Below are 18,169 nucleotides of genomic sequence, written 5' to 3' on the forward strand. Positions count from 1 at the left end.
AGATGAAATTCTTAGACGATCAAATCATCGTCATCCTCATTTGTGAGGGAAATGGTGATAAAACGTTCCATGATTTTTATCTTATTTTTCTTACAATTTTTGACTCGGTTTGACCAGGTTTGACTACCCGAGTCACCAGGTTTTGAGTCAAGGCAAAAAACCTGGTTGAATCTGAGCCCTATATGGGTCAGAAAACCTTACCACGGGTAAATGGATATCCGTTGTGACTTGTGAACCCATTGCGGCCTTGCACCCTGGGGATTTGAGATCTAAATATCTCATTCAAGCCGAACCCCTAAACCCTTCCCTCTCTCCATCTCTTTCACGGTACACAGACGCCCGGCGAAGCTCTGTAAATTTGGGGCTTAGGGAATCGGTACGTATCTCTCTCTCTCTCTCTCTCTTAACGCCTTGACAGTTTCTTCCATTGTAATAACCTCAACAACTGAGTTGGACAAAGTAAAGGAGTTGTCGACTTGTCTTTCACCTTCTCTTTGTCTAATTCTTAATTTTCTTTAGCTTTCTAATATGGTTTCTGTGTTCTCGGTGAGGTAGTTCGTGGAGAGTTTAAGATTGTAAATCATTAGTGTTAAGCAACGTTTTCAGGAAGCATCATGGAAACAATACATTGAAAGCTTACAATCACTATTCAAATACCTTAACTGACTATTATCTGTATAAGTACTGTCTTTCAGTTGCATCATAATTTGCAAGATTCTTCTTTTACTTCTTTACCCGCTTTTTGGGATTTTAGATGGATATTTACATGTAGTTTGATTCGTTTATAAGCATTTTTGGTCTTACTTTTCTGCCAAATTATCCTTTCAGGAAGCTATCTGGGATATATTAAAACCCTAAAGTACAATATTTTATAGCTGAAATGGCCCGCTTCCCAAATGTAAGTAACTAGTTTGTTCCTGTTGTTCTTTCTTTGAAAATTAGTTGTCCTTATTAATGTATTTTTCCACATTGAATAATTCGTATTCCTGTGAACTGAACAAAAGAAAAAGAGGAAGGTGTTCATTAAGCCGGTTGTAAAGAAACCCAGCGTTGATCATGTCACGGGAGATAAAATCCCCAAGAGCTTTGTGTTTTCAAGAGGAAAGCTGCCGAGTTCTCTGAAAAAGCTGCAAATGGACTTAAGAAAGTTGATGCTCCCCAATACTGCACTTAAGCTAAAGGTAGCTGATATGCTCCTCTACACTTTCTTATTTTCCCCATGTCTCTTTTAGAATTCACAATTGTCTAATAAAGTTCTCTGTTTTTGTTGGTATTTGTTGGTCAATATATATATATATATATATATTTTTTGGCATAAATATGCATAGGAGGCTGACTGCTCTGGTATGGAGAGATGATTGATTTAGATTTAAGGAGCTCAAAGAGCCAGATATATGCCTAAAATCACTCTAAGAGAAGTGGTGAAAGACATGCATAGCTTAGGACTAGTAACAAGTATGACGTTAAATAGAGATGATTGGAGAAAAAGGAATTCATGTAGCCAAACCCTATTTAGTTGGGATGAGGCCGGGTTGAGTTGAGGTGAGGTGAGGTGAGGTGAGGCATTTCATGGAATATAAGCTATTTAAGAATATGAAAATTTTCACTTTTCCCGTATTGTTAATCATCTACTGCTATTGCTTTTGAAATTTAAAATGAATATTGTGTTGAACTTGACCCGCGTAGCCGATCCCCTATAGGGGTTGTTCTTGGGAAGTTGTTTTACTTTTACTGCTAATTTTTATCTTTTCTCATCGTCTTCTATTTCCTTGTTGCCTTATTTCTTTTTTTGCTGATCATATTGGATCCATGTAGCCGACCCCCTTTAGTTGGGTTAAGGTTATGGTTGTTGTTGTTGTATTGTGTTGAACTTGAAGGTAGGAAGTCAAGAAGCAGTTGTGGGACAAACAAAGTTCTATGTTGATTGATATCATCGGTCAATGTTATTCTCTTGCAGAATTGACATTTATGGAATATATGCTACTTAAGAAGATGACAGTTTGCTACTGCTGCTACTATTACTCGGATTTTTTTGGAGAGCAGTGACTAAGACCATTGCTTGGATAACATGAAGAGAAATCAAATTTTAGAATGACAGTGTTGAAATTGAAGGTATCAGGTCATGAAGCAATTGCTTGAGAGGAGCAAAGCAAACCTCTAATTGAGAAATACCAAAGAGTTCTTAAAACAGCTGGCATGTCTCACAAATTTTTTTTTTTTTTTAAATAAATTAAGGTTATTGGTGTGAAGTGTCTTTAGGTCCAATGCTCTCTCTTAGTTTGGTTAAACTGCTGAATCTCTCTGCTTTGGATCCTCGGAATTTTTAGGTTGCAGAAGTTAACTCCTTAATTAAGTGTTAATGCACTTGAATGCTAAATCTTGATGCTTGTTCAACCATTTTATGGAAAAGGATAAAGAAAAATTCGTAATGCATATTTTAGTTGTTTCAGTTGAATTATGTGTGTTTTTCTACTAGGTTTTGTGTATACAGCAGTGTACAATGTACACTGCCAATCTTGGGTACAAATCTAAACTACCATTTTGGTTTTTTTTTTATTATTTATTTTTGAACAATCTAATGGTTCCACTATGTTTAGAGGGCTTAAAATAGGGTTTTCAGGACCTAATATGGCCATTGGCCTCAAACCCAACGGTTGAAACCTGGTAGGTTTCAGTTGCAACATATAAATTTGGCTTAAAACTGAAACTTTGAAGATAGTGACTGAGAGAGTCTATCTAAAAAATGTCAAATAAAACTAGTGAAGGAAGTTTGGGGAAGAATGGAAATTACTTAAAAACAGGAAGGGAAATTTCTCTGGACCAATTTCTGCATGTTGCTCTATTGCTGCATAGCCAAAGGCAGTTGTTATATGTATGGATTTGACTTCTTATAATGAATAATAATTGTCTTAACTATCTACTGCTCAAACAAATTCATGGATAAAAAGAAGGGTTGAAGTTAGGTTTTCTAGTGTGGAGTGTACTCAGTGCACAAGGCTCCTGTCACTGGTCAGGGCCAAAATGTACACAGCCTTACCCCCACTTCGTGGAGAGGCTTGTTTCCTGACTCGAATCCATGACCACTAGGTCACAATGGAGCAAATGGAAGAGTAATTTCCTTATATAAATATAATCTAATTATTTCAGGTAAAGTTCTACATCTTTAGAAAACCTAAAATAATTCTGAGTTGGCAATTAATGCTTCTCTGTTTGCTTGGCAGGAAAAGAAACGGAATAATCTTAAGGATTTTTTGAACGTTGCTGGGCCAATGGGTGTTACTCATTTCCTTATGTTATCAAAAACAGATACAGCAGCCTATCTGAGGGTTGCAAGGACCCCCCAAGGCCCTACCCTTACATTCAAAATACATGAGTATTCATTGGCAGCTGATGTTGCTCAATCTCAGTTGCGTCCTAGATGCCCTCCAGAACTTTTCAAGAACTCTCCTCTGGTGAGATTCTAACCAAAGTTTATTTATTTATTTTTGTTCATTTTTATTTTTTCAAATTTCTTCTTGTTCTTGGTGAAAATATGGAAAACAAGTGATGGCTGAACCTCCTCTACTCAAGAATGATTGAAGGTGCTTGCAATTTCTAAATGGCATATCAGGACAGAGGCCTCCTATAAGGGAATTGGAATGCATTATGTTATGTTGAAATATGATTAATAATTTTTAGCACCGTGGAAATAGATCTGAAAAATAAAATAGATTGCCAAAGACAAAGGTGTTCCTACTTTGTGTATTAGCAAAGACTATCAGAGAGATTGTAATTTGTGGATATTGCAAGTTTCAAAAGAAGTCTGCATGTAGGTCTCAGACTGGTGGCCTAATGCTTGTACCATTCATCCATCACATATAAAACTGCATGTTTTTTCTCCAAAAAACTGTTATATAAAATAAAATAGGGCGTGCCCAGTGCATGAGGCTCCTGCCACTTCAGGGTCTGGGGAGGATCATAATGTACACAGCCTTATTACCCTTCTTCGCCAAGAGTCATTCAAACCCACGACCACTAGGTCGCAATGGAGCAACCTTACCATTGTGCCGATGTCCTCCCTCTAAAAAAAAATGTTATATAAAATGATGAGTGAAAGAAAGAAACCATGAGGCTTTACATGACAAGTTTAACATTACAGTTTCTTGGATGCTGCTCCAGATCCCAAGCTTGCTGGGTTTGGGGATACCAAGCGCACATTTGGCAATGTGTCTGTTCAGCTGGGGTTATTTGGCCTGTGGAACACCATAACTGTTTCTGTTGTTCGAGAGTATTAATTTGCGAGTAAATCTGTTTTGTAACCAACTTTTTTTCTTTTAAATGTTTCAACCTAGGGATACCCTCCCAAGCCCTTTTTGAGCCATTTGTGTGTTTTGAGACAATTTTCTTTTACCCACTTTTTGAAAGAACCAAATTTTGTTCACGTGGAACACAAAAACATACCAGTGTATCCAATTGTGATTTCAATGTTTTCCTGTTCCTGCATGAACAAAAGGATACTGGAAACACCAGAATGTTACCAAACTTGCCTTGAAACTACCCCACCATTTGTGGCAGCTGTCATCAGATGGGCATTCAGAACACAAATTAATTATAACGGCTAAGGTATTAGGGAGAAATGACAAATTTTTATGGGTTACACAATGGATTTTCAAGAGAAAAAGGCATGATGGTTGGACAATCTCAGCCCATTGCGTACTTTGACAACTATTTGCTGCATTTTTGACACAGGAAAACGAAAATGTCAATGTTGGCAATTCTTGTCCTTTATATTCTTCGGTTAATGTTTATGGTCCTTGCACCTCAATTTCTTATACCCCATCTGAACCCAATGTTTAGGAGTAAAATGTTAGTACTTTAAATTCTTGTTCTTGTTACATGATTCTGTGGCTAACTATGGAATGTAAAATTTACTGGCAGATTGTCCTTTCTGGTTTTGGGACTGGAGATCAACATCTAAAGCTCACAACTATTATGTTTCAAAACATATTTCCAGCCATTGATATCAATACTGTGAGTGCTAGAAAAGTTCTCAACTCACTAAGCTGTTTCCCTGCCATTTGTGGTTGGCTGGCTGCTAAAATATTTGCTTCACCCTTGTCTTTATATCGGACACAACTTCTGTTTGTTCACTCTATATCTTCTGAATTGTATTTTAGTTAATTTGTGCTCTGTCCTTTTTCTGGTGCAGGTTAAACTTGGTTCATGCCAAAGAATTGTGTTACTTAACTATAATAAAGAGACGAAGCTTATTGATTTTCGGCATTATTCCATCAGATTACAGCCTGTCGGTGTCTCTCGTAGACTTAGAAAATTTGTACTGAACCATCAGGCACCAGATTTGAAGAGCCTACAGGATGTCAGCGACTTTGTGACTAGGTAACTTGTCTTTCTCTGTTTGAATGTTTGTGCTAGAATAAATGAATGAATCTGGGTTGTACATAGGAAAGAATGATGCTCTTGCTATTTTGTATATTATAGTTTTGACAGATTTGATGCTAGACTTAGTTTTATTACCCTTCGTACCCTGATAATATGATGATATCAATCTATAATGCTCCTTATGCTTTATACCATGGGGTTGCTCATTTGCTCATCAATAGAATTTGAAACTTTCAACCAAAAAATCATCAGTAGTTAAGTGTATACCAAATTACTTTTTGGGGTATCTCTTGTTTCAATTTAATATTTCTGGTTATCATTACAGTTTTTCTTCGAAGTACTACCAGGGTCTAATTAGAAATTTTCAGATTTTATGGCATTGTTTAGTATTCAAATTAATTTTAACATATTGAGCAAGCATTGAAGTAATTTATATTAACAGGAAGCTCATGAATAACAGTGGGAAACATGGTTTTGGTTAAAAAATAATGATTACTTAATTTGTTTTTGTGACATCACATACTTCTTGGAGTTATGTTTGTTTTGTGACACATTTGTTGCAAGTGAGGCCTTATCCGCAGTGTAATTCTACTTGGTATCTTACCTACCAGATGCTATGAGGTACCTGATGTTATTTGATTATAAATTGTAATTTTGCAGGGCAGGTTATGGGTCAGAAAGTGAAGGAGATGAAGAAGCAGCAACAGTGAGTCTACCAAATGATCTTGGTAGAGTTAATAGAGCTTCAACAAAAAGTGCTGTCAAGCTTCAAGAGATTGGACCTAGGATGACTCTTCAAATTATGAAAGTTGAGGAAGGATTGTGTACTGGTGGAGTCATCTTCAGTGAATACGGTAATTTGATTCCATCTTGCAGTTAATGCTCATCAAACTGGGGGGGAAAAAAGGGGGGGGGGGGGGAGGTGGGAAACGTAAACATAGATTGTCAGTTAAAATGGTAACATAGGAGTCATTCTGTCTTTTGACATATTCTTCCATCTCACAAAAAGAAAGTATAAAAAATTGAAATAAGTGATTCAATTTGCTTTTTTTAGTGACACTCTATAAGATATAACATTTAAAAGAGAGCGAAAAATTCTCCATGCACATGTTTGTTAGGGAACAAAGAATGAAACGAGATGGAATAAGTACATTGAAGGTTTTACATTAAATTTTGGTCGCTGCATGAGTCTGTTTTATTTGTGTATTTTTATTTTTAACTTTTCTATACTGTCTTATTTCAGGAAGTGGAGGGGTTGCAAAAAAGGAGGAAAATCAAGAAGTCCATGAAGATTAGCCTGGTAAAGTAGTCATAGCCCGGTTCTAGGGGCCAAAAAAACAAGATTTTTGTTTGGCCTGACACTGCCCTTTTTATAGGGGTTTGGGGAGTTTTGGGGACACTAATGTTGATATTGTCCATGGAAATGGCATACAAAAAAGTTTGGATGGGTTTTGGCTGATCTCTCTCGATACGAATTTTGTTCTTCTGTAAGGTTATAGAGTTTTGCTTTTATTAATTTCTTCAAATCAAATGAACAATCCCTGAGCAGGGCTATTATTTCCTGTTAACACTTTCACTCCATTTGTTTCCTGGTAAATACCTCGTGAATGCAGAAATCTCAGGTAAGATAACCATATTTGTTTTTGTCATGGTGGTTGTTTCGGAAGGGGTTCCAAGAATGGGTGGACATGTAGGAATTCTATTTTTTTGGTTTCTACTCCAAAATTCCTCCTTTAACGAGGGTTCTACCTGAAAACAAGTGGTCTTAGGTGAACTCATCTATCTTGTCAGACAAGATTATTCCTGTGCTGCTTATCTGGAAGTGAAGTTTGAGATGTTCTTGCTTTCCATTGGCGTCAGTTACGAAGGGACAAAATCCATGTTTACTGCTGCTTCTGGTTCCACTCCTAGGATTTTCCCAGACTGCTTTGAGGTTAGAATGGCCAACAACATTTTGCTTCATTCCGTGGAATCATTCTGAGAGAATGAGTGAAATTCAGTGAAACGAGACAAGTTAAGTTAATGTGACAAATATTCATAATATTTTTTTTAACTAGATTCAAATTTGTAGAAGAAAACATGAATGTGGGGGAAGAAGATATATAAGAATCTAATAGCCTCCTTTATGTTCCTCACATCTCCAAGAAATCTCCAAATTCCTGCCACTCATCCTGCTGGATTCCTTGAATTAGAGAGGTAAACTAGGCACGACAGACCAAGTGAGTTAGGAATTCCTCCGTGCTTCCTTTCCCGTTACTAAGTGCAGGTGCCTGTAGCATTTGCTCTGATTTCTTCAGCCAGGAGGCTACGGTCATCCAGCTGTTTCTCACCTGAATTGCTAACACGATGCTGCTTACAAACTTCTTCATGGATTTGTATATCGAGCCCGAAGGTGCATCTCAATTTCAGAGATACTCGTTTCACTGCGTCTGCTAGGATTTGGAGGATGTGTTGATTAACCAAAATGAAGAGTCTCTGTATGTGTAGCTTCAAGAGAGAGAGAGAGAGAGAGACTGCAAAGAAGAATAGAACGTTTTACTATAAATGTTCCAGACAAAACCCATACTTCCCTCTGGACCGTCCATGGCAAATTGTCGTGAAACGAACAAAAAGATTCATTCTACCCATCTTATATTTAAAATACAAGCGAGTCAACACAAACGAATGAGATTCAATTGCAGCAACTGTGACCAGAAAGCTCGAGCCAGCCCTTAGTCCACCCACAATTTGCAAGCTGTGTCTAAATCAAATATAGATCCGGTCATAATAAATATAAGGGGAAAGTCTTGGCAAGCTGCCGGGCTGCCAAGACTTGTGTCACTCTGTCTGTCCCCAACTCCATAGAGAAGATGCCCATGCCCATGCCCATGCCCATGCCCATGTGTCTCACACTGTTATTGGTTGGAGCCGCTAGCTTCAGGAAAGCTTGCTGCATGCCCAACGTCTGACCTAAATATAATGGATGGTTTGGCAAAACATCAGAAGTCATGGTCCTTGTGTCTGAGGTGAAAATATTTATATAAACATGAAGGACAACCTTTAAGTATCAATCTTGAACAGAAATTGCTCCTCTTCTGAGTCGGAAAGCTGTGATGATTATAAGCCTACAACACATTTGAATGTAAGAGTTTTCCTTCTTAGAACCAAATAAAGCCTTCGCATCTTAAGAGACTAAATAGTTTGATACAAGTAGAGAGATTAGAACCCCTCCTATTTCCAAAATCTAAAAACAACAGTTGGTCAACAACTTTCTTCTTGATATATCCCTCAATCCAAATAGGAAGAGACCCACACTCACTTGGGGCTTCTTAAGAATACCCAAAATTAATAAAGTCATCATTTAGCATACAATGCCCAAAACCTGAAGCACAAATGCTTCAGTCCGTCCATTTCTTCTCTCATACAGATTTTCGAAGAATCTCCTCAGAAGGAATCTCTAATGTTGCTCCAGCATGCTCTTTACCAGGCTTTATCGCTGCAACATAGACATTTTTTTGGGATGGTCAGAGATGTTGTTAGAAAAGGAATGTCAATAGAGTTGTAATAGGAAATGATCATCCTGAAGTAATTCCAACAGAAGTATAAACCATGAAGATGACATGAATGCTGCGTTTGGTATGCAATCTAGGTCGATAATGCATTCTTGGATCATAAAATAATTTACGACCTAGAATGCATACGAAACACAGCTGAAGATAACACACAAACTCATAATTTTCAGAGGCCACAATGCAAGGGTGAACTGAGGAGCGTGAGAAAACTACTACTAGGATAATCAATTACTAGTTGAATATGCAGGTTGAGTCATTAGGCTGACCAACTAGACCATCTTCTGGCACACAGGAGAAATCCCATGTGAGACCAGGATTCATATCGGGGATCCAACTAAGGTAATCGTTGAACCCAACAAGTTCAATGTGACCAATATGCACACTCGGATTTTAATTACATTATTTAAGGCCTACAAAGGGTCTTACATCTCCTTACTGAAAAAGAAAAACTCCATAATTCAAAATCAGGTATGATCTTAGACATGATCAGAAACCATGATGTGGAAGAAGAGCTATCAAAGGAATAGATGAGAATTCTGAAAAGGGTGGAAGACCAAAGAACCATGGCTTGTCGGTTTCACCCAAAATTACACCCAAAACTCCAAAAGCAGGGGAGGGAGTGAGGGACCTGAATTCCTCTGTGGCGCAACAGAAACAAATACGAAGACATGGGCCTCAATTGGAAGGTGTTCTAGCTGTTATATTAGGTAAACTTGTTTAGCAATTTCAATAGACCCTTCCTAGCAAAACACTGCATCATGAACTAGTAGTGATATCTAGTATCCAATTCTAATAAATCTCCCCCAAGCCGCACCCACTTCCAATTTCTCCACCTCGGAGATTACTAATAGAATCAAATTGCAAAGGACAGCATATATGACGCTGCAAAGAACCCGGGTAATCGTTGGTGGGTCACTGCCAGTTCATTCCAATGAAGAGCAATTTGCAGGAATGAGAAATATCTTTCTCACCACTGTCCCATAACTTACAAAAACGATATTCTAAAGGAACCCAAGATCCATTCTTTGTGGAATCTGGAGAAACACCAATAGAGTAATCAAGGTAGTTTCAGCATTCCCCTTGTCTGCGTTATCAATGATTGTTAATAACAATAAAACAGATACCATTCAAATACAGTAGTTGGAATTTAAGAGGAAATTGAACAAACATATGGTGGGCATGGTAAACAGACTCTAATCAATAGAAAAGGCCATGATCAACAGAGAAAAATGTTTTTGATGCGTCAAATATGAAGGTGGTGAGATCAATTCAATTTACCGTAACCGCCACCGGAAGGGTTGAGTTTGGCCTGGACGATCATGTTGGTGATGAAATCTGAAGCATCGCGAGCGTCGTCAAGGAGCTTTTTTATCTCAGCTTCGGATTTAACGTTCCGATTCTCCTCGAATTTCTTCCTGACCTCGATTGCTGACTCGTTTAACATCAGAGTGTCACCAGCGAATGATTTCCGCGTCGCTCGAAGCAACACTCTGTATGCGTTCAGTACTTCTCCTCTTCCTCCTCCCATCTCTCCTTCTCTGCTTCTCTCCTTCTCTCCTCTCTTCTTCTCCAGGTCAAGTTTTCAACTCAGCTCCGCGCGTGGTGATTCGTGAATCGTTTCGTCTTCTCTGATAGTGGGCCTCGCGGCTCTGCTGCACGTACGTGCACGCTGCAAATAACCCAGGCCCGGTTAAAGCAGAGCCCAGTTAAAGCGCCATTGGGCCATCTGGGTTGAACCAGGTTAATGGAACTTGTAAGTTTCATTGTACAGGGCTGGCCGAAGCAGACGAAGACCGGATCTTGATCCTCTCCAATTCTTAATCGTGCAATTCTTGTGCAATCCTCTTTGTGTATGCAACACCTATCCATTTTCAAAATCCATTGGTTGTAGAATTTTTTTGAATTTAAATCCATTTTAACCCCTCAAATGCCTTAAACTCTTACAATCGTTCAATTTTGAAAATGTACAGTGTCACATGCATAAAAAGAATTGCACGATTAAGAATTGGATTATTGGAGAGAATCTAAATCCACTCATGAGGTATTAACCAATGTTCCTCCTTTTTAACTAACTTACCCGTTCGTTGAAATTAACTTTTGACAGCCCATCCCCCTTCACCCCAAAAGAAAGAAAACAGTGATTGTGGATTCGAGTTGACATGCCCCAAAATTGCGCGTTGGTCTTGCATTAGTACTGTTTGCCATATGAGAGCTTCGGCTTATGGGTTATAATCATTACCATGGATCATCCTTTTCATTTATTGAAAAAAAAAAAAAAAAGGCAATAATTTTTCTTTTTGATTAACTAGAGTAACCAAGGACCCACCCATCTCTTTATCAACAGTGATTTGACACTAGGATTGAATTGATCATTAACTCCCATCTATTGATGAAAATTCCTTGATCGACTTAGAGAGTCAGTGGGATCATGTGGCCGAAGAGATTCTCCTTTCGTCTTGGATGAAGAAAAATCCCATCTGGAAGAAATTGACGTGATTCTGCACGTATACCCACTATTAGTAATTTAGTATCCATAGTGAAGGAAACTCCTACCGTCATTGTTTTTTACTTTCCTCCCCCCTTATTTGTTGGAGGTCCAAAATGCGAGTCGTTGACACCCATGACCCATCTAAGAACAATGATGATCATCTTTGCTCCTCCTCCACCGTTCCTTGAGGACTAGATCCGAAAAGAAAACTGCTGAGGAGGCCTATGAAGTTAAGGAATTGCCGCAAGGCTTACAGGGAGCAAAGGAGCAAGGATAGGCATGCCTAGAGCCTAGAGCCTAGAGCCTAGAGCCTTAGAGCTTAGAGCCTAGAGCCTAGAGGTTTGGACAGATTAAAAAAAATGATGACCTGGTTAACTCAGGTTAATCCAAAATAATTCAAGTTCCAACCATTGTAGCTGCAATTGTTTCATCAAATCATGGTAACACTTCCCATGTACGCAAACAAAAACAATAGAACGGCTTGAAGAAGCCACCTCTTACATCGTCACTTTCAGGGGGATTTTACAGTGAAATTACTAATAACAGTAACCTTAGTGTGGGCATACCCAGTGTATGAGGCTCCAGCCACTGCAGGTCTAAGGAAGGTCATAATGTACACAGCCTTACCCCAGCTTCAGGGAGAGGCCGTTTCTCAACTTGAATCAGTGACCACTAGGTCACACTGAGCAACCTTGCCGTTGCGCTGAGGTCCACAATCTAGCAGTAATCTTTGTAATGGCAATTATAATTAATCTACATATGCTCTTTATCTCCATGCACAAAAGGGAAAAGGCCCCACTAGGGATAGCCCTTTTACTCTATTTCTTTCCTAGTCCAAAATAGACAATAGCACATATGGTTTAAGTCCTATACAAAGATCATGGGAGAAGAAGAAAAAAAAAAGAAGGAACCACCAAATGCCACGTCAATGAAAGATGACATTGTACAGACCTAAACATAAGTCCAATGAAGCATCACTGACCAGAATCCAATAATTTCAGCTGAATGAACAGCAAATACTGGATATAAAGTTACAACTTAGGAAACACTGTCGATCACCTTAGCAGATCAGTCACCCTCCAATCATGCTTCTTACGCCTACACCTGTGATAAGCTTTTTGCTCTGAAAATGTGTTCTCCCCAACCATCTCCATATTACGATCAGTATCTGAAGGAGAAAAAATGAAGAGACCTGAGCAAAATTGCTAGTCTAATCAAATTAAATCAGAGAAGATATGGGATATCAAATGTCCCACAGTCGCATAATTTTCCATTGGGAAATTTATCCCCTCATGGTGAAATTGCATAGACACTGCACTGATCAGCACCCACATTCTGCAGAAATGTCCAGCAATATGATGATGATGTCAACTAAAAACCTAACCCAACTTAGGAGATCATGCCCCCATACAGAGATGGCATCAAATGGTGAGAATGACGAGATTACCCAGATGCCAGTGCATAGAAATTCAAAATTTAGACATTTTCAGCTTCCTGGAGGCTTCATGACATTCCATCCTTTATCAGATTGTCTATCAATATCAAGAACCACTTGTGGAATGCAATAGAATTGTCTAAATTACAGAACTCATGCACTAGATCTGTCTATCAATATTGGATAGATTGGCACTGAAATAGATACTTCTTAACACCATCATTATTAGAGTCTCATTTCCAATATTTAGGGTCAGATAACATGAAAATTTTTATGTCATTCCAGTCTATCAAGAAATAATGTGAGGCAAAAGAACAGTACATAAGCAATTCAAGAAATTGCCCATATAGATGGAAACCCAAGATCTATGAGCATGACCAAACTATATATGTATCATGGCATATTAGGTATGGTATAATTATGAACAGAGGATGACACTTCATGTCTAAGTTTTTACAATGGCAATGGCTATAAGAACAGCAAACTAAAAAGTGTTCACTGCACTAGTCATATGGAAGGTCATGAGTAATGTTACACGATATTAGAGTGACCAAGATATCGTGAGTAGTTGCGGTCCTCATGATCAGTCGTAACTCATAACTGCATCACAGCTCTCAAGGATGATCTTTGGGACCTTCAAACTGCGTATGGTTTTGAATCTAACTCTATATTGGATACCACACCCTTTAAAAACTTATACGATAATAAAAATCAATGAAATTCCAAACTAAACCTTGGTTTTTACCCTCCCAGTTACATTCTCCATGATAGTTCATTCAGAAGTACTGAACATCAAACAGAAAGCATGGTCCACATGGTCAAAAATGTTCTTGTAGTAAGGATGAACTTATATTGCAGTCAATATAAACTGTAAGGATTAAGAACCTCTAATGGCTGGGCAAGATCCATGCTCACCTTAAATAGTAGAATGTCATAAAGAGAAAATTTTGTACAGCCAAAGTTCTCATAATCGATTTTGACTACAAAGGGAAGGGAGAAGGGAACACATGATTCTTGGCAGGACTCCACGAACAAAGTTGCACAAAATAAAAGAACAACAAATTTCCAGACCAAAGCAATAAATTTCCTTCAAGACCTTGATACGATTACACGCAATATCTTCAAAACTCTCAAGGACAAGATAGCTATGTTACGAAAATACATAAGTAAAAGATGTTCAGTAGTTGTGATAGAACACCTAGTTTATAAAAGAAGTTGGATTTAGTAAAAATTCTACCTCACGTGATATAGCTCTAAGTACTAAAAGTAAACCTGACTTGGCACATTAGATTTTTCTTGTTCACCTTGGAACCAGACTCCAGTGGATATAAAGGACTTAAACTGTCTCTCAATCCCTTTCTTTCTAACAAATAAATCGTGGTCTCAAGTTCAATTTGCCTGCAGCATAATTGAAGATGCTCGCTTCTTAAGCATGTTTGGGTATGGTCTGGAACTAAGCCAAAGGCATCTTCACCCTACAAAGCAATCATTGGCCAGCTTTCAAATAAATTAAAAAAAAACCACCCAGCTCTATTTCAGATTCCTGTTAATGTTTTCAGACAAAAGAATTTCATCTTCAGACAAACTCATGATTCGGTCTCCTCTATAATTGATCCTATTCCATTCCACTCCCAAGGAAACAGATAAATCAAGAAAAACCAGGCTGTCCTCTTCAGATTCCTGTTAATGATTTTTACACACAAGTATTTCATATTCAGAAAAACTCATGATACAGTCACGTCCATAATTTATGCTACATTCCTATTTGATTCCACTCCAAAGGAAATTAATAATTCAAGGAAAACACAGTTTCTTCTTTCAGATTCCTGAAAATGCTTTCGACACATAACTCAAAACAATTCTAGGGTCACTTCAATGACTGACCCATTGGATTGCAGCCCCTAGGAAATAAAGAGTGAAATAATTTATCTGAGACATGCGGGGTATCAACTGAACTATTTTAAAACAATGGCTCCAACGTTATCTTATCCATCCGATTAGTTTAAACAACAGGAGGTGAGGAGTTGGGGAGGAATTACAATCTATGCTCGAGCAGGAAACCGATCCTTAAAAAGGAAAGAGAGAAACTCAATTACTTATTGAATAAAATTACCAAATTGAAGGAATGGAAACGGTAGAAAGTTAAGTACCACCGAATCGATTTCCCCAAAACAAAATCCGGCCGTCGTCCTCTTCCTCGTCGAGCTCATCACCGTAGCCGAACTCTGCATCCCCTCTGTAACCTGGTTCACTCCCATAACCGGATTCGTTTCCTTGAGATTCAAAAATCCCAGCTTGCAAAGACACAGAACCCAAATTGTCCTTCTCTCCAATCCCAATATCCTTCCCAGTCCCATCCCTTCTGGAATGCTTATTAGCCTCACTAACATCCGACGCCCAACTAGCATCCCCATTATTCACGAACAACTCCCCACTTGAATCCGTGCCAGCAGCAATAGGGAAATCGGAGCAAGTAGCGTAAGCTGCAGAAGCCCCAACCGAGCAGCATCGACGGGTCCCACTCTTATCACTACTCCGGCCGGAAACAGATCGAGAGCCACGCCGCCTCCGCTTCCGGGCAATCCAGCCGAAGCTGTCTCTCTTGTGAGGAGCCCTGGGCATCCTCTCATCTTCCAATAACCGCAGCTTGGACATATCTAGGTTGTCGATCGAGAAACCGGTTGCGCGGTCAGACAGGCAAGGCCTCTTGCTATGAACGACGCCATTGGGGGTAATGGAGGAGGGTTTGAGATCGGGTTCAAGGGTTTTGGAAAGGTTTTGGGACTGAAAGGGTCTCCAACTGTGGAACTGGAAAGTGCAGGACTCAAGGGCATAGCGTGAATTCAGGGAGGATTTGTGTGTCATCTCATCGTTGTTGTGTGAATTTAGACAACATTTTTGTTTCGATCGTTTTAACAAAATTATTACCAGAACTAGGGTTTCAGGGTTTCATCCTTCGATTGATGAAGCTGAAGGAGTGTCTGAAATCTCCATTGCTGGAGAGGTTTAGAGGAATTTTGTCTTTTGCTTCACGGGATCGGATCAGTATTATCCACTCATTCCGTGCAGCGTGTGTGTCAACTGTGCGAATTGACTCCGTGAGTGTCACCTTTCGTAGAGTCACACCAGACGCGTTATGTACGTTTGGCGGTTGTTGCCTTGTTGGGAAGGAAATCAGAAATGAGAATCCAAAGTTCATTGTCCATTACTCATTGGTAATAGAATCCATGTCCACCGTCCATAATTCCATAGAGATTTTGGCTGTCGTCTGGTCTAGTGGTCTAGGGTCTTAAGTCTCTCTCTCACACTCTAACGGAAAAAAATCGTCTGTAATTCCGATCTCGTACAATTTTGTGCAATACCATCTTTAGGTGGTAACACGTGTATTGATATCAATATAATGGTCCAGATCTGATTTAAATGCCTCTTCACTGATTTAATGTTTTATTAATTGTACAAGATCTGGACCATTGTATTGGTATCAATACACGTGTCACCGCCTGAAGGTGGTATTGTACGAAATTGTACGAGATCGGAATTGCAGACGATTTCAACCCCACTCTAACCCGTCAAAAGGGGCGGCCAATGAGAGACTGCATGCAAGCACCTTTAGCATGAGATTTTTTTTTTTTTTTTTACCTTTTTTCTTCCATATTTTCTAATACGATTAAAAAAATAATTAAAAAAAAAAAAAAAGATACCAGGTTGATTCGGTTTAAATCGTTTAATCCATTGTTTCAAACCAAATGGACACGATGAAAATCTAACCGTTTACACTGTCAAAATTGATCCATTTAACCCGCATAATGATTTGATAGAATAAGGGGTTTAAATTGATGTGTTTTCAGTGCATCATGCTCTTTAACTTTGGAACACTAAGAATAAGTTGTGTTAATTAATAGTTTTCTTTGTATTTCACTTTCTCCATGTAAAATTTTCTTTTGCTTAGCTGTTTGGTTGCTTTAACAAAATAGGATGAGTTTAATTTGGGAAAAAATTAAGGACCATAGAGGTTGTCCAATAGTCTATTCAATAAGTTACTCTTATTATGTAGTTAAATCCTAACTTGTTCAATGTCTCGTTTAATTTGATACAAGATTGAAGCATTTATCAATAAAAGCAAATTTCAGTAAACATGCGAATAATCTAGCAAACCGATTGCTAACCGTATGGATTAAACCGTGATCAAAATCTTTTAAAATTGTGAAACCAAAACCGATTTTAGAAAGTGCAATCGTTTATTAAATGGTTCAATTTTGATTTCAGCCAAATAAATGTGAACCAAACCAAACCATACCATATACATTAAAACCAAACCATTTAACACCCTTAGAATTACTATTGGGAAAATGAATTACACGATACCAATGTGCAAATTGCTATGCACTCCCTCTCAGGTATCCCACTCTCCTCATTAAATACCCACCCCTATTGGACAATTCATAACCCTCCCCCAAATTGGTGTAAAACTGCACCCAAACCACGTATCAAACCCAACCCATAACTATTTCATTACCAACTGATGAAGGAAAAATTTTGCCATGAATTTTTATCATTATTTTCTTCTCTCTTTACCTTGTGAGAGACCAAAAAATAATAAAAATTTTATTATCACCATTTTTTTCTGTCACTTTGTTGGGATAAGGCTGAGAAGTTGTTATTGTTTTCCTCATCTATGGTGCTCCAAAAATGCACTAGTGGAGAGAGAACTCCCATACGAAGAATATCAATAAATACATGAGTTTTTTTTTTTTTTTTTTTTTTTTTTTTTTTTAATTTAATTTAAAGGTAAGATACATGAAGTACTTCAAATGCTAATAATATGGATAAATGCATGGATAAGAATGTTTCCAGTGATTAGTTTAACTTATTACACTTTACCAACAAAAAATTAACACATACTTATTTATTACCGTTTCTAAGGGAAAATAAGGTTGGTATAAAGTTCGCAACAATAGATAAAAATTGAAAATTCTCGTAAGAAATTATAAGTGCTCTTGTTTCTCTCACAACCTATATACATAGGATTAGTTTTTTTCATAATCCAAATATCTACCATTTGCAAATCAAACGGAGCCCAAATTTTATGAATAAATAGACCCCATAATCTCTTGCTCACATATCAAATTTCAACTGCAACAAAATTTTCCAAGTGATATATTAAAACTTTCAAAATATAGGATAGTGGACAATAGCGATTAAACTACTAGTAAACGGGTATGGACATACATGCGGATGTATTCTAATACATGGGGTATTTGACTGAGTAACCAAATCATCCACCAAAGTGATTATTATTATTACTATAACTATTTT

General features: G+C 38.1%; 3 protein-coding genes across 4 annotated transcripts; 1 reads left to right on the forward strand and 2 right to left on the reverse strand.

The window, feature by feature from the left end:
* The first annotated feature begins 219 nt into the window (after positions 1-219).
* Positions 220-6,947, forward strand: LOC122090975 (peter Pan-like protein). Its single transcript, XM_042660754.1, has 8 exons — positions 220-376; positions 829-898; positions 1,005-1,181; positions 3,222-3,452; positions 4,918-5,010; positions 5,189-5,376; positions 6,040-6,233; positions 6,623-6,947. The coding sequence occupies exons 2-8, from the start codon at positions 881-883 to the stop codon at positions 6,673-6,675; spliced, it is 954 nt and encodes a 317-aa protein (XP_042516688.1). The 5' UTR covers positions 220-376; positions 829-880; the 3' UTR covers positions 6,676-6,947.
* Positions 6,948-8,516: 1,569 nt separating this feature from the next.
* Positions 8,517-10,540, reverse strand: LOC122091182 (mitochondrial zinc maintenance protein 1, mitochondrial-like). The gene is made up of 2 exons (XM_042661029.1): positions 10,209-10,540; positions 8,517-8,854 (listed from the first exon to the last, which is right to left on the reverse strand). Exons 1-2 carry the CDS (start codon positions 10,456-10,458, stop codon positions 8,778-8,780), a joined length of 327 nt encoding a protein of 108 aa, XP_042516963.1. The 5' UTR covers positions 10,459-10,540; the 3' UTR covers positions 8,517-8,777.
* Positions 10,541-12,193: 1,653 nt separating this feature from the next.
* LOC122091761 lies at positions 12,194-15,962 on the reverse strand. Of its 2 annotated transcripts, none has more exons than XM_042661887.1 (2): positions 14,967-15,962; positions 12,194-12,586 (listed from the first exon to the last, which is right to left on the reverse strand). In XM_042661887.1, exon 1 carries the CDS (start codon positions 15,716-15,718, stop codon positions 14,996-14,998), a length of 723 nt encoding a protein of 240 aa, XP_042517821.1. In that variant the 5' UTR covers positions 15,719-15,962; the 3' UTR covers positions 12,194-12,586; positions 14,967-14,995. The 2 variants fall into 2 exon arrangements, with proteins under 2 accessions (XP_042517821.1, XP_042517820.1); XM_042661886.1 differs by having other exon boundaries at positions 15,004-15,955.
* Positions 15,963-18,169: the final 2,207 nt, after the last annotated feature.

Source organism: Macadamia integrifolia, chromosome 10 (genome assembly GCF_013358625.1).
Source record: "Macadamia integrifolia cultivar HAES 741 chromosome 10, SCU_Mint_v3, whole genome shotgun sequence".
NCBI classification, from domain to species: Eukaryota; Viridiplantae; Streptophyta; class Magnoliopsida; order Proteales; family Proteaceae; genus Macadamia; species Macadamia integrifolia.

Coding starts and splice junctions, on each gene's coding strand:
- LOC122090975 (XM_042660754.1), top strand. Junction 1,182..3,221: donor ATACTGCACTTAAGCTAAAG/GTAGCTGATATG, acceptor TTTGCTTGGCAG/GAAAAGAAACGGAATAATCT. Junction 6,234..6,622: donor AGTCATCTTCAGTGAATACG/GTAATTTGATTC, acceptor GTCTTATTTCAG/GAAGTGGAGGGGTTGCAAAA.
- LOC122091182 (XM_042661029.1), bottom strand. CDS start 10,458: ATGGGAGGAGGAAGAGGAGAAGTACTGAACGCATACAGAGTGTTGCTT. Junction 8,855..10,208: donor CCCTTCCGGTGGCGGTTACG/GTAAATTGAATT, acceptor TCTATGTTGCAG/CGATAAAGCCTGGTAAAGAG.
- LOC122091761 (XM_042661886.1), bottom strand. CDS start 15,718: ATGACACACAAATCCTCCCTGAATTCACGCTATGCCCTTGAGTCCTGC. Junction 12,587..15,003: donor TTGGGGAAATCGATTCGGTG/GTACTTAACTTT, acceptor TTTCTCCTTCAG/ATACTGATCGTAATATGGAG.